Here is a 21,583-nt window from a genome sequence, read left to right on the forward strand (position 1 = left end):
CTGGTTGTTGACCCCTCTGCTAAGGGAAATAGGCCCTTTCTATCCACTATTTCCAAGCCCCTCATAATTTTATTCACCTCAATGAGGTCTCCCCTCAGCCTCCTCTGTTCCAGTGAAAACAAACTCAGCCTATCTAATCTGCCCTCATAACTTAGATTCTCCATTCAGGCAACATTCTCGTAAATCTCCTCTGCACCCTCTCCAGTGCAATCACATCCTTCCTGTAATGCGGTAACCAGAACTGCACGCAGTACTCCAGCTGTGGCCTAACCAGTGTTTTATACAATTCAAGCATAACCCACCTGCTCTTAAATTCTATGCCTCAGCTAATAAATTCCTGATGCTGCCTTCTCAACCACCTTATCCACCTAGCCTGCTACTTTCAGGGATCTGTGGACCTGCACTCCCAGGTCCCTATTTATAGGGCAGTTCTTTCCGCTCATCCATAGCAAGTACAATCAATTTTAGTAAAAACTTAACACCGGTTAAGCTTTAATAAATGTTTTTATTCACCCAGCAGCATTTGAAATAAAATTTAATAGAAGCCAATTTGGTTAGCTAACATGAAGGGAAAAAAGTTCTCTAATTTTCCTTTTATATTCTATTTTTGTGCTTTCAAAGCACCATGGCATTTATAGGGAAACAAACATGAGCGCCCCCAACAACTCCATTGAAACAGCCAATATCAACAACATTACAATAACACTTTACAATACCAACAACAATAACAGCACTTACTGCTTGGAATAATCCTTTCTCACACTAAGTTTTACTTCTGGGACAGATTTGCGAATGGAGGCGCTACTAATTAACAGAATATACGAGAGAGGCAACGCCCCATCAAGGGAGCATATCTAAGAAGTTTTGAACAGACACACCATCCCAGCATTCATTGCATCTCAACCATGTGCATCAAGTCTGAAAAACAGACTGCACATACAAGATCAAATAAGCTGTAAATGTACAAAATGCAAAACCGCCAGCCTCATGCAGTGGTCAGTTTTCTGTCATAAAAAAAATGGCATTACATTATTTTGCCTGAGCAGCCGTACAATTAAACCACTCCTTTACTCCTGAAATGCAACAGGGTGCAGCATCGAGAATCCGGAACCCTCGACACTGAGGCCGTTCTGGATTCCGGGCTTTCGATGGTCTTTTGACGCCACGAATCCGGAAACACCCGAGCCCAGGTTAGGGTATTTCTGGATTTCGTAATGTCAGAAAGGTCGGGGGGGTGGGGGGGTGGGGAGAAAGGGGGAGCGCTGAGGAGCTGTTCGGGCCGGTGGGTCCCACTGAGGTGGCGGCGTTCAGGCAGGGCCCCGCTGCCGAGTGGGTCCCGCCATGGAGGAGAAGCTGTTCAGGCGGGGCCCCACCGCCGAGGTGTTCGGGCCAGCCTGCCCCGTCGCGGAGGTGGTGTTCGGGCAGCAGCGACTAGTGGGGCGGGGCGAATGGCGACGAGGTAAGGGGAGCAGCGGCGAGTGGGGCTAGGCGAGTGGAGGCGAGGTCCGAAGTCGGGCAGCGCCCCCGCCCACCCCCCCCGCGGTTGGCAGGGTCAGCGGGTCTGGATTCTAGAACATTTTACGGACTCCGGACAACCCTGCCACCAATTGGTCTGGATTTGACGCTGCACCTGTACCATTGGATCATGGCACTTTCCATGATGGCAAATCCAACAACATAAACCACATAGGGTTACAGTTTTATTCTGTAATCAATAGAATGCTTCTTTGTTTATTTCTTTGCTTATTTAGTATGTGTTGTTCCATAAGTGGCAGGATACAGGCTCAGGGAGGGAGGGAAGAGGCTGTAGATAAGGCTATAAACTAAATAGTGGGGGGGAGGGATCCGATGAGCAGAAATGTAAAAAGATAAAGGAGAAGACAAAAGTGCAGGGTAGCAATAGGGGTAATGATAACCAGATTGTGACAGGAAGGGACAGAGCGTATACACGCAAGACAAAATTAAAAACTCTTTATCTGAACACACTCAGCATTCGTAACAAGATAGATGAGTTGACAGCACAAGTAGAAATAAATGGGTATAATGTGATTGCCATTACAGAGACTTGGTTGCAAGGTGACCAAGGCTGGGAACTGAATATTATGGGATATTTGCCATTTTGTTAGGATAAACAGAAAGGAAAAGGAGGTGGGGTAGCGCGGTTAATGAGATATGAGATCAGTGCAGTAGTGAGAAATGATATTGGCTCAGAAGATGTAGAATCAGTTTGGGTGAAGATAAGGAATAATAAGGGTCATCATCATAGGCAGTCCCTCGAAATCGAGGAGGACTTGCTTCCACTTTAAAAGTGAGTTCTTAGGTGACTGAACAGTCCAATATGGGAATTATAGTCTCTGTCATAGGTGGGCCAGTCGTTGAAGGAAAGGGTGGGTGGGGAGTCCGATTTGTCGCACGCTCCTTCCGCTGCCTGCACTTACTTTCTCTGCATGCTCTCGGTGACGAGACTCAAGATGCTCAGCGCCCTCCCGGATGCTATTCCTGCACTTAGGGCGGTCTTTAGCCAGATACCCCTAGGTGTCAGTAGGGATGTTGCATTTTATCAAAGAGGCTTTGAGGGTGTCCTTAAAAGGTTTCCTCTGCCCATCTGGGGCTCGCTTGCCGAGTAAGAGTCAGGCATGAGAACGGAGCTGGTCGAGTGTGGTCAGTGCTTCGATGCTGGAGATGTTGGCCTTAAAGGACACCAACGTTGGTACTTCTGTCCTCCCAGGGGATTTGTAAGATCTTGCGGAGACATCGTTGGTGGTATTTCTCCAGCGATGGAAGTCACTGGTGGGAGTGGTCTACAGGCCCGCAAACAGTAGCCACACTGTAAGGCAGAGTATAAATCAAGAAATAATAGAGGCTTGTAAGAAAGGTACGACAATAATCATGGGCAATTTTAATCTGCATATTGATTGGACAATTCAAATTGGTAAAGGTAGCCTTGAGGAAGAGTTCATAGAGTATATGCAGGATGGTTTCTTGGAACAATGCGTTGTGGAACCAACCAGAGAGCAGACTATTTTAGATCTGGTAATGTGTAACGAGTCTGGATTAATTAATGATCTCATAGTGAAGGATCCTCTTGGAAAGAGTGATCATAGCTTGGTAGAATTTCAAATTCAGTTTGAGGGTGAGAAAGCTAGGTCTCAAACTAGTGTCCTGAACTTAAATAAAGGCAATTACAAAAGGTATGAAGGCAGAGGTAGTTAAAGTGGACTGGGAAAATATATTAAAGGATAAGACTGTATAAAAGCAGTGGCAAACATTTATGGAGATATTTGATAACTCTCAGCAAAGATATACTCCAGTGAGAAAGAAAGAAAGACTAAGAAGGATGAACCATCCCCGGCTAACTAAGGAAGTAAAGGATGGTATCAAATTGAAAACAAAGGCATACAATGTTGCGAAGAACAGTGGAAGGCCAAAGGATTGGGAAATTTTCAGAAACCAGCAAAGGACGACTAAAAAAATTATAAAGTCAGAGAAGATAGTTTGAGAGTAAACTAGCAAGAAATATAAAAAGACAGCAAGAGCTTCTACAGGTATATAATAAGGAAGCGAGTAGCTCTTTCCGACGTCCCGAGTCCAGAAAGGCCTGGGAGGGCGAGGTAAGGAGCGGCGGGCAGAGGTAAGGAGCGGGCAGGCGGGAGCGAGGGAAGGAGTGGCGGGCTGAGGTCGGGGGAGGTGGGCGAGGGAAGGAGTGGCGGGCCAAGATAAGGAGCGGAGGGTCCGACGGGGCCTGGGGAGTCGGCGGCAGTCCAAGGCGGGGGAGAGTTCGGCAGTGGCCCAAAGCAGGGGTCGGATTCCGGAACATTTTCCGAATTCCAGACGACCCCGCCACAGATCGTCCTGGTGACCGGAATAGTAGATTCCGGAACTCCGGATTCTCGACGATGTATTTGTAGCAGCAGAGCATTTAGAAAATCAGAATGCAGCCAAGCAGAGACAGCATGGTTTTATGGCTGGCGTTCTTTGAGGATGTAATGAGCAGGTTGGATAAAGAGAAACCAGTAGATGTTGTGGATTTGGATTTCCAGAAAGCATTCGATAAAGTGCCACATAAAAGGTTACTGCACAAGAGCTCACGGGGTTGGGGGTAATATATAAGCATGGATAGAGGATTGGCTAACTAACAGAAAGCAGAGTTGGGATAAATGGGTCATTTTCAGGCTGGCAAACTGTAACTAGTGGGGTGCCACAGGGATCAGTGCTGGGGCCTCAACTATTTACAATCTATATTAATGACTTGGATGAAGGGAGAGAGTGTAATGTTGCCAAATTTGCTGATGATACAAAGATAGATGGAAAAGCAAGCTGTGAGGAGGATGCAAATAATCTACCAAGAGATATAGATAGGCTAAGTGAGTGGGCAAAAAATTAGCAGATGGAATATAATATGGGAAAATGTGAGGTTATCCATTTTAGTAGGAAAAATAAAAAAGCAAATTATTATTTAAATGGAGAGAGATTACAAAATGCTTCAGTACAGAGGGATCTGGGGGTCCTTGTACATGAAACACAAAAAGTTAGCATGCAGGTACAGCAAGTAATCAGGAAGGCAAATGAAACGTTGACCTTTATTGCAAAGGGGATGGAGTATAAAAGTAGGGAAGTCCTGTTACAACTGTACAGGACGTTGGTACGACCACACCTGGAGTATTGCGTAGTTTTGGTTTCCTTATTTAAGAATATACTTGCACTGGAGGCAGCTCAGAGAAGGTTCACGAGGTTCCCGAGATGAAGGGGTTAGAAACATAGAAATTTACAGCGCAGAAGGAGGCCATTTCAGCCAGTCGTGTCCATGCCGGCTGACAAAGAGCCGCACGGCCCTCGGTCAGCAGCCCTGAAGGTTACATATAAATCTACAAACAATGAACATTGGCGGAAAGGCAAAGAGCACCCAGCCCAACCAGTCCGCCTCACACAACTGCGACACCCCCTATACTGAAACATTCTACACTCCACCCCAACCGGAGCCATGTGATCTCCTAGGAGAGGCAAAAACCAGGTAAAAACCCAGGCCAATTTCGGGAGAAAAAAAAAAATCTGGAAAAATTCCTCTCCGACCCATCCAGGCAATCGAAACTAGTCCAGGAGGTCACCCTGGCTGTATTCGATTCCCTGCAGTACTTACCATTATATCTATGCCGGCCAACAAAAGGTTATCCAGTCTAATCCCAATTACCAGCTCTAGGTTCATACCCCTGCAGGTTACGGCACTTATGAAGAAAGGTTGAGCAGGTTGGGTCTATACGCATTGGAGTTTAGAAGAATGAGGTGTGATTTTATTGAAACATATAAGATTCTGAGGGGGCTTGACAGGGTAGATGCAGAGAGGGTTTCCCCTCGTGGGGGAATCTAGAACTAGGGGGCATAGTTTCAGAATAAGGGGTCGCCCATTTCAAACGGAAATGAGGAGGACTTTCTTCTCTCAGAGGGTCGTGAATTTTTGGAATTCTCTACCTGGGTCATTGAATGTATAAGGTGGAAATACAGATTTTTGAAAGATAAGAGGGTCAAGGATAATGGGGAGCAGGTGAGGAAGTGGAGTTGAGGCCAGGATCAGATCAGCCATGACCTTATTGAATGGCGGAACAGGCTCGAGGGGCCAAATGACCTACTCCTGCTCCTATTTCTAATGTTCTTATGCAAGAAGAAAGCACAGATGAGAAACAGATAGAAATATGTAATTACTTCAAAAGAAATATCCTCACCTTCTCAACACTAGCATTGCTAATGATATAACCTGCCGTGTCACACATAAAAAATAATCAGCCCACTCCAAAATAAACCGTAGGTGCCTTGGAAAGAGATCCAGAAATGCAAATGCTCAAGGTACTAAAGACTAAAATTTTCAAGTACTCTGTCCCTGTTTTATTTCATCTAAATAGCATTCATGGGGAAAAACTAAATATTTTTATGCAGCACTCAAGGTCCAAATCATTGTCGTCAGTCTGTAGAAAACCCAAGCAAAGACAAAATCAGTGTTAATAGATACATCAGGCACTATGGGCCCGAACTAGGTCAAGAGTTCCGCCCACAGCTGCTGAGGTTCCGCCCGAAAAAAAAAATTCCCCCAGATTCCTCAAGGAGCACCCATCTGCTGCCTAGGTCCTGCCCAGCAGGAGTTTCCTCAGTGAAGTACTGCTGGTGCAACTTCCTGCTGCCCACCCATGCCGGAGGCTCAAAAACAGGGATTTTCCTCATGCACGATCCTCTAAGATCGTGCTCCCGCCCGCCAGGAATACTGGCAAAAAGGTGGCCTGAGCTGGCTGTGAATCGGGTGGCAGGGAGAATCGCTCAGAATGCTGCACATCCCGGGGAGCATCCATATGCTGCATCATTATCAGTAGCTCAGAATTAGTTATCTGATCGACCTTAAACTGCACAGAATGAGTTTAGACATGTAAATGAAAAGTACTCCGTTGAAGGGAAGGTGTGGTAGAGGAAGCGGCAATGAGTTCTGAAAGATGGTAAAGGCTCAATGGAGATGCCAGACAAGAGTTTTTAGACCATTGCAGGCAGAACAAAGTTATTGACAGAATGTGAGTGCGCAGATGGTATGAGCTTCTGACAGAGTTAATAGACGAAAATGAGAACATGTAATGCTCTGGCAGCAGCATGACCTCAAGTATAGAAAACGGAAAAAGATATATAATGGACTGCAAGGTCACTAAGGAAATGTCATATCAGGGGTGGGACTCCACGATGTTGGATCTAAGAAAATGTGGACTGAAGTGCAAGCCTTAATGTGTGCCCTGAAAGTAGTACAACGGTCTCTCATTGAATGGCAGCCTTCCTGCATTGGTGACCCTTACTTGTCGTATCGCAATCGCCTGATGACAGGACACATTAAACAATAGCATATGTGGAGGGCAAAATATTCCTCATACAGCAGTACACCTGAAGGAGATGTGTCTTTTTTTCAGAACGCACCCCAGATACTGTAAAAATGAGACACTGACCAAGAGTGATGAACAATGTGACTCCATTGAATACTGTATTATGCCAAAGTGACAGAACATGCAAACAATTGAATCCAACATATGTACAGTTGTTCCGAGACCAGTCAAGTGACATTTACAACGACCCATGTGAAACAATAGCCACAACTTAAATGAGTAAACAACATATCCACCACCAACAACCAACCCTCTACCCACTATCACCACCTCTCTTCACCCGTCCCCCCCCTCACCCCGCCCCCTCGATGTGAGGCCCATCGCCCTCTTCATGGCTCCACCTTCACCACGCGAGCCGTACCCCTGCCCCTCACCGCATCTGCTCCATCACATTGTGCAGGAGGGCAGTTGGAGTGCTGCTGACATGCTCATCTTGGAGTGAATGTAGGGGGCGTGATTGAAGGTGCCGGCATCTCCGGCTCCTTAGGATCTGTCGACCTCGATAGTGTTGCATGACACGGCCAGAAGCCATCACTTGCCTCATCGCCTCAGAGTTGGTGTTGTGCTTCACCACACTAATGAGCCGCTCCATACTGGCAGTATGCTGCTGAGCAAAGGTAGCAATGCTGGCAGCAATCCCAGCCATGGTATGTAGCAGATCTCAACCTAGTTCAACGCTCATCCTCAACAGCTGGACCATTTCTTGAATTGCTGCGTGCCGTCCTCCATCCTCATCGGATCGTTGCATCATCCTGGGTGCTTGCGGCTTGGTGGATTTTCCAACACGGCCTCTGTGCCTCCCAGCATTTGTTCCTGCTTCGTCCAAATTGAATCCTAAGAAGTCGGATCCGACACGGATGTTAACCGAACAGGTGGCACACGTCAGAAGGCTGGAGTCCTCCTCTTCCACCCCCTCGACCTCAAGTGGTTCGAAGACTGGCACTTCTCTCCACTCCACCTCCTCTCCCTCCTGGTCTTTGTGACTCTGGGTGGCGGAGGTGGGTGGAGGAAGGAGCTGGTGTGTTGGGCTGGTGACAACGTTGGAGTGGGAGACATTGGTCTCACACTTGGCCTTTGTGGGCCAGAGGTGGATAGGGTGCATTGCTCGGTGCTGTCTGAATCAATATCTGCAAGTAGAGGACAACATTGCAGTGTATAGCTGAGGGGTGGTGTTGGTCAAACGGACATGTGAGTCGTAACATTTCACATTCTTACTTCAAGGAGTTCCATTGCTACATGAGCACACCATTAACGGCCGACACACTGCGTTAAAAGGCATTTGACTTAACATTGCATGACCTTTCATGACATGAATGTAATGCAGACCAGAATTTAGTATAAGCTTACCATGCTCAAGCATGGGATCTGCAGCACCCTTTGTGGTGGCACGGCAGTAGTCACCCACCAATGCCAAGGCACGCTCCTCTAGGCTGCTCAACTCGATGACATCTGCTGGGCCCCCTCCCCTGGCACTCAGGCTTGATGCCTTAGATGTTCTTTTCTTCTGCAGAAAGTAACGTTGCAGCCTTTGTCCCTTTTGCTCATGCAGCACACACAGACACAACTGGCACGGAACCTTTTGGAGTTGCACGGGAGTGGTCCAATAAATGTTTACTCACTCTTGCTGACGCCACCACATCGTTCCCGACACTGGTCTCCATCCCGCACAATGTTGCCCACTGAGGACACGGCCTCACCAATCTCCCTCCAACAGCGTATATATTGGGGTGGTGGAGGTTTGCCATGACCATCCTGGGTGAGGTCTTCATACTGGCGCTCCACCTCAGATACAAGCTCCTCCAGCTCATCATCATTAAACCAGGGAGCTCTAGGCTTGGCTCCATCAGACTTCTTGGAAGCTTTTTTTGCACTCATTATTACTTTCCTTGATGGATGGCTGATGAAGAATTTGTATCTCTTTCTCCAAAACTGACCCCTCTCCAACTGGCAGGTGCAAGTGAGTGCACAGCTTTTATGAGCATGCGCAGCTGTGCCATCAGCCCCAATCGTGGCAAAAGTGATGTCATCGCTCACAGAAATTTTTTTTAAAAAAACAAGTCTCGCTCATGCGCAGTGCATGGCCTCCGATATTTGCCGAGTCGAGAGGCCTGCACCTAGTGCCCACTGCTGCTGCCCGCTCACGCCAGTCAACCCCCGCTGCCTGCCGCTGCCACAACCGCGACGAAACTCGCTCCCGACTGGCCCCAGCGGGTGGTTAAAAGGTACGCTCCGTCCGGGGACTGCCGAGAAATGGGCGGGCCCTAGCTTTGACCAAGTTCGGGCCCCATTTGTATTAGAGGTGCAATAAAAATTTCAATACCAGTCTGACATTACAATTAGTTTGCTAGTTTCCTACCCCCCTAAAAAAGTTCCAGAGAATACATAAAGCCAGACAGTACAATACAGACTCATAACAAACTTGCAAATGCTGCAGACAAAAAAGTGTTAAATGGTTTCTCACAAATTAAATAAAAAGGGTTTACCTACAGTTATATTACCTCAAATATTTTCTGCAAATCTATACAACTATAGTGAAATCACACGTTTAATAACATTTACATACCTCTGTGGAAACTACAAACATAGTGTACAAAAAGATCAAGTTGTGTCTGGTAATTGGCAGATAATTCATCTGTTGCAAAGTAAAGAGTACAGCTCCTATCAGAGTTACCTTTGTTCCGCTGGAACAGAAACAGGATAATTAGTATACGTATGAAAAAAATGTATTAAAAAAAAACTCTTCCAACAGATTGACTCTACAAAGACAACAAACCAATCATAACTTTTCAGTCGACCATATACTTCACATTTAGCATCAGTGTAAATAAGCCATTTGTTGTGAGTCTCGTCACAAACATTGGACGGGCACATCCGTAAGTATTCACTCTCTGGAAGCAGGAACCCTGGCTAACTTTCCTCTTCCTCAAGGACGATTGTAACATCATGAGGCATGATGCAATGATGAGGTTGGTGTGCAACACAATATGTGCAATAACCTTAATTTGTCACTTTAAGGTTACCTACTGTCGGTATGATCTTCCACTGAAGTGGACTTCCATGTCCACTTACAATTAGGAATTACTGACATCTCGGGATTGGTAGGGAGCAGAGAAGAAAGGCATCAGCTAGGACAAAGTTCCTTTAAGAAGTTTGTTATGTGGGCATCTAATCATCTTCACCACTCTACTGTATATAATGTATTGCACTGGAGTGTACCCTTAATCCAGAGAAAGCAGCATTTGCACAAGAACAGTAAACAAAAGCATCCTAAAGCCACATTAGGTCAGAAGGTGAAAAAAGTAGAGAGATGGGTAGGACCTTTATAAATAGAAGCTTAATTTCTTTCAAAAGGATGAAGGTCATCCAACATTCCTATTTTTTATTTTAAAAACCCTAATCTGCATATAAAGAGGATTAAATCAGTCCTAAAAATTAGCTGTAGGATTCCGAGGAACAAAATCTTTAGAGCAGCTTCGGACACATCACTAAAATGTTTGCACCTCGCTGTCAAGGCGAGATAATAATGCTTAGCCAAAGCATGTATGCTGCCCCAGGTAGAGAGGAATACTTTACATGTTCATCCAAAATCTAAAATGAGCTCTAATTTTCCATACCAACTTTTGTCATGTACTAACGCAATTTTCCTACCTCTTTTTAGTAACAGTCTTATCTGAAGTCGTTCTCAAATGAAACTGTCAAAATGCCAATCTACATGAACAGTTCATCGGTCAAGTAATACTTTTCAGTGGAAGAAACGCAAAGTGTTGTGAAAACATGTTCTACTAAAACTATGTTCACTGTCCGATCTGGGAGTGGGATCAGCTTTAAAATGCTTGTAGCCAGAATAATTTTCCAGCAACTAAGTTACATTAGGCTCTTGTGCGGAGTTTCAACAGGCTTCAAAAGTTGTGCAACAATGGAATACAGTGTTGAGAGAATGGATCAGTGGGGTAGTGTGGATTTGGAAACTGGCTGATTGCCAAGGTGGCTGGAGTCTACCTGGTAGGAGGAAGCAGTCATGGAAAGTTCTCAACATGGCAGTGGGTACAAAAAAAAGCTCAAGAACATTGCAATTTAAAAAAAAAAATGATCAGCTTCATGAGATCGGTGCAATAAGATGTTGTTCATTGATTTTAAACTCAACATAAGGAAGCAACAAATAGCTAATTTTTGAACATTTGGGAACACAACTGATGCCAAAAAAATTTTAAAAAAACATGTGACCCAGAATAAACTCTTTACATAGAGAATGGAAGGATCGGACTCAGGACACTAATTTTTTATTAAAAAAAAGGTCTTGGGTCTAGTGCTGGTTCCTCTCTGCAAGAAGACAGGACATTTCCATTTGTATGTGGAGATCGAAAAATGGGTAAGAATGTAATATTCTTTCCACTGACCAGAGAAAAAAAATCATTTGCAATGTAGGTGTTAGAGATCTTTGGTATACCAGACTTGCCATCACAATTGATCTTGTCTACTTGTATGATGAATTTAGAATTTTAAAGTTCTGGCCAAGTCTTTTTCAGTGAGTTACTTTGATCTTTGTAATTTTCTTATTAAAATCCCACAAGTAACAACATTTCCAATAAAATTGTACTGCCATAGTTTACAGCCTTTAACAGATGCTTCAGTTCCCATTTGTAAAATACAATTGCATTACTACGTACTATCTACTATGGGAAAAACAATTAAATGGAGCAGTAAGATCAAACGCAATTTCTTGAGAGAGATATTTTCTCATCTTTACTTCAGTTTAGAACTGCTTAGAACCAAATTCAACGCAAATTTTACCACTACGTACTAGGACATTTTCAGCAACTCATTTCTCTCAGGTATCCAGACACCCCGCACCAGTTGTTCAAAGTTAGCTATCAGCCCAGAACCAGCACCTATGGAAAAAAAAAATTGGTATACATCATAAACAGATATCAAGTTCTGGTTATTTAAAAAATTCATTGTAAATAGAGCACAATGATTTGCAGAGGTGTAATATTAACATTTACAGTAGCGGTAATAGCTGCTAATCATTACAAAAGGCAGAAACATTTAATATTACCCACCATCATTTTATTTTGCAATGGAATCATATCCCAACCCCACCTCTACTGGTGGCATAGTCGGTAGCACACTGCTGAGGGAAAGAGAGGAAGGAATAAAAGTAGCCAGAATTCCTCCTTCTGTTTTCCATCCAGGTAGCGGAGGCCAGCTGGTGCCAATGGAACAGTGCCACAACATGAATCGGTGCTTTCAGAACTGAAAGGGAGCGGGGGTGGGGATGGAAGATACCAAAAAGAAATAAAGTTCAAATATTGCACATGATGCAAAGCTTACCTTTAGCCCATCCAACAGCAATCACGGCAAGCCAGCCATTTCTGTAGCGGCTGTGCGCATCCATTACACCGCCAACAATTTTGCGAGCTCTTGTTACTTCTTTCATACCAGCTATAAATAACTTGGACGGTAAAAAATTGCAGCATTTGTAGAATTTGTCATATGGACAGTAGAATATTAAATACCTAAAAACATTGAAAAAAAATAGGGATGAGGACTGGAGTTTCTTCACAGTACAATATATAAACCCAAAAGTGTCTGCAATAAAAGTGTCTTTATTGCAAAATTCAAATCTAACAAATTTTATTAATTGATAAACATTTCCTGAAGATGTTAAGTCCATGCAGGAGTACTAATCCACAGGCAATGGCCACCCTCTGATACACCAACAAGTATTTATATAAGGTCTTTAATGTAGTAAAACGTCGCAAGGTGTTTCACAGGAGAAATTTGACACCGAGCTGCAGAAGTAGAAATTAGCAAGGTGACCAAAAGCTTGGTCAAAGAGGTAGGTTTTAAGGATCATCTTAAAGGAGGAAAGAGAGGTAGAGAGGCGGAGGGAGTTCCAGAGCTTAGGGCCCAGGCAGCTGAAGGCACAGCCACCAATGGTTGAGCAATTATAATCAGTGATGCTCAAGAGGGCAGAATTAGAGGAGTGCAGAAGACATCTTGTGGGGGGGGGGGCTTGTGGGGCTGGAGATTAGAGATAAGGAGGGGCGAGGCCATGAAGGGATTTGAAAATAAGGATGAGAATTTTGAAATCGAGGCGTTGCTTAACCGGAAACCAATGTACGTCAGTGAGCACGGGGGTGATGGGTGAGCGGGATTTGGTGCGAGTTAGTGTGTTGGAATAGTCAAGTCTAGAGATAACAAAGGCATGGATGAAGGCTTCAGCAGCGGATGAGCTGAGACCAGTGCGGAGACAGGCGATGTTACGGAGGTGGAAATAGGCGGTCTTAGTTATACTGTAGATATGTGGTCGAAAGCTCATTTCAGAGTCAAATATGACACCAAAGTTAAGAACAGTCTGGTTCAGCCTCAGACAGATGTTGGGGAGAGGGATGGAGTCAGTGGCTAGGGAACGGAGTATGTGGCGGGGACCGAAAACAATGGCTTCGGTCTTCCCAATATTCAATTGGAGAAAATTTCTGCTCATCCAGAACTAGATGTCGGACAAGCAATCTGACAATTTATAGAGACTGCGGAAGGGTCGAGAGAAGTGGTAGCGAGGTAGAGCTGGGTGTCATCAGCTGATGTTGAAACTGACGCTGTGTTTTCGGATGATGTCGCCAAGAGGTAACATGTAGATGAGAAATAGGAGGTGGCTATGGATAGATCCTTGGGGAACACCAGAGGTAATGATGCGGGAGTGGGAAGAGAAGCAAATGCAGGTGATTTTCTGGCTACGATTAAATAGCTTAGCATGGAACCAGGCGAGTGAATCCCACCCAGCTGGTGGAGAGGCGTTGGAGTAGGATGGATTGATCAACCGTGTCAATGGCTGCAGACAGGTCACGAAGGGATAGTTTACCTTTGTCACAGACACAAAGGATATCATTTGTGACTTTGATGAGAGCTGTTTTCGTACTGTGGCAGGGGCAGAAACTGAATTGAAGGGATTCAAACATGGAGTTCCGGGAAAGATGGGCATGGATTTAGGAGGCGACAAAACATTCAAGGACTTGAGAGAAAAGGGAGGTTGGAGAAGGAGCGGTAAGCTTGCAAGCACAGTGGGGTCAAGGGTTGGTTTTTTGAGGAGGGGTGATGACAGCAGATTTGAAGGAGATGGGGACAGTACCTGAGGAGAGAGAACTATTAACAATGTCAGCTAACATGGGAGCCAGAAAAAGAAGCTGGGTGGTCAGCAGTTTGGTGGGAATAGGGTCAAGGAGCAGAAAAAAAAACAGAAACATATAAAATAGGTGTAGGAGTAGGCCATTCGGCCCTTTGAGCCTGCACCACCATTCAATAAGATCATGGCTGATCATTCACCTCAGTACCCCTTTTCTGTTTTTTCTCCATACCCCTTGATCTCCTTAGCCGTCAGGGCCATATCTAACTCCCTCTTGCATATATCTAACGAACTGGCATCAACAACTCTCTGTAGTAGAGAATTCCACAGGTTAACAACTCAATGAAGAAGCTTCTCCTCATCTCGGTCCTAAATGGCTTACCCCTTATCCTTAGACTGTGACCCCTGGCTCTGGACTTCCCCAACATCGGGAACATTCTTCCTGCATCTAACCTGTCCAGTCACGTCAGAATTTTATATGTTTCTATAAGATCCCCTCTCGTAAAATTGTATATACCTTGTACAGCCACCAGAGGGCTCATCCCCTGGAGTTCCAAGGGATCCCACAATCCCTTGGGAGCACAGGTACTTAAGGAGGCCTCACAGGCTGGAGAGGTACTCTGGAGACCTGCAATAAAAGACTAAAGTCACACTTTACTTTGAGCTCACAGTATTCAGTCAGACTCTGTATTCATACATAACAGTGGCCATCTTCGAGAGGAACATGGAGAGTCTGCTGAAATCGGTTCCGCGCACCGTGGTGTTTCAAGACGATATCCTGATCACTGGTCGCAACACCACCGAACACTCACACAACCTGGAAGAGGTTCTAAAGCGACTGGACAGAGTGGGACTCAGGCTGAAATACTCCAAGTGTGTTTTCTTGGCGCCAGAGGTCGAATTTTTGGGGAGAAAGATTGCGACGGACGGCATCAGACCCACAGACTCCAAGACAGCAGCCATCAAGAATGCACCCAGACCACAGAATGTGACAGAGCTGCGTTCGATCCTGGGACTCCTCAATTATTTTGGTGACTTTCTACCGGGGTTGAACACTTTACTGGAACCTTTGCATTCATTGCTTCGCAAGAGTGACGACTGGGTTTGGGATAAATCTCAAGAGACAGCCTTTAATAAGGTCAGAAACCTGCTATGTTCTAACAAGTTACTTGTATTGTATGACCCGCATAAAAATTTAGTACTAGCTTGTGATGCATCGTCATACGGGGTCAGTTGTGTGTTACAGCAAACCCATGGATCCCAAGTTTCCACAAGAAAAAAAACGGGCACCCCTCCGAGCTGGGCGCCCGTTTTTCGCGCCTAAAAAAATCCTCGGTATTCTCCACCTACTTACAGGTCCTCTGGCCCTTGGCGCAGCCAGCACGAGCTGTGGGGTGGGGGGGCGAGCCAGGTCCCTGCGCTGAAAACAGTGCCGGGACCTCTGCACATGCGCGCTACAGTCGGCACGCAAGTGCAGTAGCTCCAGGCGCCGAACTGTGTGGGAGGAGCCCGAAGCACGCAGCCCCTAGCCCTGGCTGAATGGCCTCACTGGGGCTGCGTGAATAAGGCTCCTCCCACGGCCAGCTCCAGCTCCCCCCCGCCGACCCGACCCCCGCTCTCCCCCACCCCCGCCGACCAGACCAGACCCGACCCGACACCCGCTCTCCACCCCCCCGCCGACCAGACCCGACCCGACCCCCGCTCCCCCCCCACCCCCCGCCGACCCGACCCCCGCTCCCCCCCCCGCCGACCAGACCCGACCCGACACCCGCTCTCACCCCCCGCCGACCCGACACCTGCTCCCCCCCAACTGACCCGACCCGCGCTCCTGTTCCCCGACCCGACCCACCCCCCCCCCCCCCCCCCCCCCCCCCCACTGGACCCGACTCCCGGACTGGATCCGATCTGACCTCTCCCTTCCCCCCGCCCCCTCTCTCTCTCTCTCTCTCCTCTCCCCCCCCCCCTCTCTCTCTCTCTTCCCCCTCCCGCTCTCTCTCTCCCTCCCCTCTCTCTCTCCCCTCTCTCTCTCTCTCTTTCCCCCCCCCCCGCTCTCTCTCCCTCCCCGCTCTCTCTCTCTCTCTCTCTCCCTCTCTCCCTCCCTCCCCCCTCCCTCCCCTCTCTCCCCCCTCTCTCCCTCCCTCCCCCTCTCTCCCTCCCTCCCCCTCTCCTCTCTCTCCCTCCCCTCCCCCCACTCTCTCTCCCTCCCCTTCCCTCCCCTCCCCTCCCCCTCTCTCTCTCTCTCTCTCTCTCTCTCTCTCTCTCCCTCCCGCTCAGCGACACGAACGGCTTTCTCCCCCCCCCATCCCGCTCAGCGGCACGAACGGCTGCAGAATTCTCCCTGGCTGAAGCACTTTCACACAGGTAGGAAGATGGTTTATTTAATCTTTTCTTGGCTTATAAATGTTTATTCAGGTTGGATTTATTTGTAGAAGTATAAATAAGGATTTATTGTCGAATTTAATGAGTTCCCTTCCCCCCCCCTCCCTCCCACCTCGTTCTGGACGCCTAATTTGTAACCTGCGCCTGATTTTTTAATGTGTAGAACAGGTTTTTTCAGTTCTACAAAAATCTTCACTGGCTCCATTCTACTTTAGTTTGGAGTACATTTTCACTGTGGAAACTTTCAAATCAGGCGTCAGTGGCCGGACACGCCCCCTTTTGAAGAAAAAATTCTGTTCTAAACTAGAACTGTTCTACCTGACTAGAACTGCAGAAAAAAAAATGTGGAGAATTGCGATTTCTAAAATAGTCCGTTCTCCACCAGTTGCTCCTAAAAATCAGGCGCGAATCATGTGGAAACTTGGGCCCAATATGTCAGGCAAACTGCAACCGGTTACATATGTGTCCAGAAGTTTATCTAAGGCTGAAAGAGCCTACAGTATGGTTGAGAAAGAAGCATCAGCATGTGTACATGTGGTTAAGAAAATGTACCAATACCTACTTGGACTCCAGTTCGAGCTCGAAACCAACCACAAACCGCTCATTTTGCAGTTCTCAGAAAGCAAAAGGTATAAACACCAATGCTTCGTGCCGCAAAAAAAGATGGGCACTAACGTTATCTGCGTATTATGTAATCCGCCTCAGACCAGGCACTGAGAACTGTGCGGATGCCCTCAGTCAGCTACCATTGCCCACCACTGGGGTAGAAATGGCGCAACCCGCAGACTTGCTTCTTGTAATGGATGCTTTTGAGAGCAAGGGGTCACCCGTCACGGCTCGCCAGATCAGGACCTGGACTAGCCAGGACCCTGTGCTATCACTAGTAAAAAGCTGCGTCCTTCATGGGAACTGACGGCACAAATCATTATAAATGGTATGATTTGGTGGCCATTACAGAAACGTGGTTGCAGGGTGGCCAAGACTGGGAATTAAACATACAGGGGTATTTGACAATTCGGGAAGATAGACAAGAAGGGAAAGGAGGTGGGGTAGCTCTGTTAATAAAGGATGATATCAGGGCAGTTGTGAGAAACGATATTGGCTCTAATGAACAAAATGTTGAATCATTGTGGGTGGAGATTAGAGATAGCAAGGGGAAAAAGTCACTGGTGGGCGTAGTTTATAGACCCCCAAATAATAACTTCACGGTGGGGCGGGCAATAATCAAGGGAATACTGGAGGCATGTGAAAAAGGAACGGCAGTAATCATGGGAGATTTTAATCTACATATCGATTGGTCAAATCAAATCACACGGGATAGCCTGGAGGAGGAATTCATAGAATGCATATGGGATTGTTTCTTAGAACAGTATGTTACAGAACCTACAAGGGAGCAAGCTATCTTAGATCTGCTCCTGTGTAATGAGACAGGAATAATAAACGATCTCCTGGTAAAAGATCCTCTCGGAATGAGTGATCACAGTATGGTTGAATTTGTAATACAGATTGAGGGTGAGGAAGTAGTGTCTCAAACGAGCGTATTATGCTTAAACAAAGGGGACTACAGTGGGATGAGGGCAGAGTTGGCTAAAGTAGACTGGAAACACAGACTAAACGGTGGCACAATTGAGGAACATTGGAGGACTTTTAAGGAGCTCTTTCATAGTGCACAACAAAAATATATTCCAGTGAAAAAGAAGGGCGGTAAGAGAAGGGATAACCAGCCGTGGATAACCAAGGAAATAAAGGAGAGTATCAAATTAAAAACCAATGTGTATAAGGTGGCCAAGGTTAGTGGGAAAATAGAAGATTGGGAAAATTTTAAACGACAGCAAAGAATGACTAAGAAAGCAATAAAGAAAGGAAAGATAGATTACGAAGGTAAACTTGCGCAAAACATAAAAACAGATAGTAAAGGCTTTTACAGATATATAAAATGGAAAAGAGTGACTAAAATAAATGTTGGTCCCTTAGAAGATGAGAAGGGGGATTTAATAATGGGAAATGTGGAAATGGCTGAGACCTTAAACAATTATTTTGCTTCGGTCTTCACAGTGGAAGACACAAAAACCATGCCAAAAATTGCTGGTCACAGGAATGTGGGAAGGGAGGACCTTGATACAATCACTATCACTAGGGGGGGTAGTGCTGGACAGGCTAATGGGACTCGAGGTAGACAAGTCCCCTGGTCCTGATGAAATGCATCCCAGGGTATTAAAAGAGTTGGCGGAAGTTATAGCAGATGCATTCGTTATAATCTACCAAAATTCTCTGGACTCTGGGGAGGTACCAGTGGATTGGAAAGCATCTAATGTAACACCTCTGTTTAAAAAGGGGTCAGACAAAAGGCAGGTAACTATAGGCCGGTTAGTTTAACATCTGTAGTTGGGAAAATGCTTGAAACTATCATTAAGGAAGAAATAGCGGGACATCTAGATAGGAATAGTGCAATCAAGCAGACGCAGCATGGATTCATGAAGGGGAAATCATGTTTAACTAATTTACTTGAATTCTCTGAGGATATAACAAGTATGGTAGATAGAGGTGTACCGATGGATGTGGTGTATTTAGATTTTCAAAAGGCATTCGATAAGGTGCCACACAAAAGGTTACTGCAGAAGATAAAGGTTCGCGGAGTCAGTGGAAATGTATTGGCTTGGATAGAGAATTGGCTGGCTAACAGAAAGCAGAGTCGGGATAAATGGGTCCTTTTCGGGTTGGAAATCGGTGGTTAGTGGTGTGCCACAGGGATCGGTGCTGGGACCACAACTGTTTACAATATACATAGATGACCTGGAAGAGGGGACAGAGTGTAGTGTAACAAAATTTGCAGATGACACAAAGATTAGTGGGAAAGCGGGTTGTGTAGAGGACACAGAGAGGCTGCAAAGAGATTTAGATAGGTTAAGCGAATGGGCTATGGTTTGGCAGATGGAATACAATGTTGGAAAGTGTGAGGGCATCCACCTTGGGAAAAAAACAAACAGTAAAAGGGAATATTATTTGAATGGGGAGAAATTACAACATGCTGCGGTGCAGAGGGACCTGGGGATCCTTGTGCATGAATCCCAAAGTTAGTTTGCAGGTGCAGCAGGTAATCAGGAAGGCGAATGGGATGTTGGCCTTCATTGCGAGAGGGATGGAGTACAAAAGCAGGGAGGTCCTTCTGCAACTGTATAGGGTATTGGTGAGGCCGCACCTGGAGTACTGCGAGCAGTTTTGGTCACCTTACTTCTTCTTATATTAGTCAGTAACTTGTAGCACTGTTGTTGCCAATTTAAGTGTATCTAAGGGTTCAGTCATGGCAGGAGAGCTCGGTCGGGTGTTATGCTCCTCCTGTACCATGTGGGAACTCAGGGATGCTTCCGGTGTCCCTGACGACTACGTGTGCGGGAAGTGTATCCACCTCAAGCTCCTGACGGTCCGTGTTACGGAATTGGAGCTGAGGGTGGATTCACTCTGGAGCATCCACGATGCTGAGAATGACGTGAGTATCATGTGTAGTGAGTTGGTCTTACCGCAGGGAAAGGGTCCACAGCCAGATAGGGAATGGAAGACCAGCAGGAAGAGTAGTGCAAGGAAGGTAGTGCAGGGGTCCCCTGTGGTCATCCCCCTGCAAAACAGATACACCATTTTGAGTACTGTTGAGGGGAATGACTCATCAGGGGAGGGCAGCAGCAGCCAAGTTCACGGCACCGTGGCTGGCTCTGCTGCACAGGAGGGCAAGAAAAAGAGTGGGAGAGCAATAGTGATAGGGGATTCAATGGTGAGGGGAATAGATAGGCGTTTCTGCGGCCGCAACCGAGACTCCAGGATGGTATGTTGCCTCCCTGGTGCAAGGGTCAAGGATGTCTCGGAGCGGGTGCAGGACATTCTGAAATGGGAGGGAGAACAGCCAGTTGTCGTGATGCACATTGGTACCAACGACATAGGTAAAAAAAGGGATGAGGTCCGACGAAACGAATTTAAGGAGCTAGGAGCTAAATTAAAAAGTAGGACCTCAAAAGTAGTAATCTCGGGATTGCTACCAGTGCCACGTGATAGTCAGAGTAGGAATCGCAGGATAGTGCAGATGAATACGTGGCTTGAGCAGTGGTGCAGCAGGGAGGGATTCAAATTCCTGGGGCATTGGGACCGGTTCTGGGGGAGGTGGGACCAGTACAAACCGGACGGTCTGCACCTGGGCAGGACCGGAACCAATGTCCTAGGGGGAGTGTTTGCTAGTGCTGTTGGGGAGGATTTAAACTAATATGGCAGGGGGATGGGAACCAATGCAGGGAGACAGAGGGAAACAAAAAGGAGGCAAAAGCAAAAGACAGAAAGGAGATGAGGAAAAGTGGAGGGCAGAGAAACCGAAGGCAAAGAACAAAAAGGGCCACTGTGCAGCAAAATTCTAAAAGGACAAAGGGTGTTAAAAAAACAAGCCTGAAGGCTTTGTGTCTTAATGCAAGGAGTATCCGCAATAAGGTGGATGAATTAATTGTGCAAATAGATGTTAACAAATATGATGTGATTGGGATTATGGAGACGTGGCTCCAGGATGATCAGGGCTGGGAACTCAACATTCAGGGGTATTCAACATTCAGGAAGGATAGAATAAAAGGAAAAGGAGGTGCGGTAGCATTGCTGGTTAAAGAGAAGATTAATGCAATAGTTAGGAAAGACATTAGCTTGGATGATGTGGAATCTATATGGGTAGAGCTGCAGAACACCAAAGGGCAAAAAACGTTAGTAGGAGTTGTGTACAGACCTCCAAACAGTAATAGGGATGTTGGGGAGGGCATCAAACAGGAAATTAGGGGTGCATGCAATAAAGGTGTAGCAGTTATAATGGGTGACTTTAATATGCACATAGATTGGGCTAGCCAAACTGGAAGCAATACGGTGGAGGAGGATTTGCTGGAGTGCATAAGGGATGGTTTTCTAGACGAATATGTTGAGGAACCAACTAGGGGGGAGGCCATCTTAGACTGGGTGTTGTGTAATGAGAGAGGATTAATTAGAAATCTCATTGTGCGAGGCCCCTTGGGGAAGAGTGACCATAATATGGTGGAATTCTGCATTAGGATGGAGAATGAAACAGTAAATTCAGAGACCATGGGCCAGAACTTAAAGAAGGGTAACTTTGAAGGTATGAGGCGTGAATTGGCTAGGATAGATTGGCGAATGATACTTA

General features: G+C 46.2%; 1 protein-coding gene across 2 annotated transcripts in view; it reads right to left on the reverse strand.

Moving 5' to 3' along the window:
- Window positions 1-21,583, reverse strand: part of LOC139268549 (trimeric intracellular cation channel type B-A-like) — a 72,762-nt gene that overhangs the window by 7,776 nt on the left and 43,403 nt on the right. Inside the window, exons 3-6 of one of the 2 annotated variants that reach the window (XM_070886873.1) lie at window positions 12,237-12,421; window positions 11,707-11,794; window positions 9,469-9,586; window positions 2,579-2,827 (exon numbers count right to left, since the gene is read on the reverse strand). In XM_070886873.1, coding sequence (XP_070742974.1) covers window positions 2,663-2,827; window positions 9,469-9,586; window positions 11,707-11,794; window positions 12,237-12,421 — 556 coding nt within the window. In that variant the 3' untranslated portion in view covers window positions 2,579-2,662. Of the gene's footprint in view, window positions 1-2,578; window positions 2,828-9,468; window positions 9,587-11,706; window positions 11,795-12,236; window positions 12,422-21,583 lie in introns of those variants that run through there. The other variant, XM_070886864.1, reaches the window with a different exon arrangement.

Source organism: Pristiophorus japonicus, chromosome 1 (genome assembly GCF_044704955.1).
Source record: "Pristiophorus japonicus isolate sPriJap1 chromosome 1, sPriJap1.hap1, whole genome shotgun sequence".
In the NCBI taxonomy this organism is placed as follows: Eukaryota; Metazoa; Chordata; class Chondrichthyes; family Pristiophoridae; genus Pristiophorus; species Pristiophorus japonicus.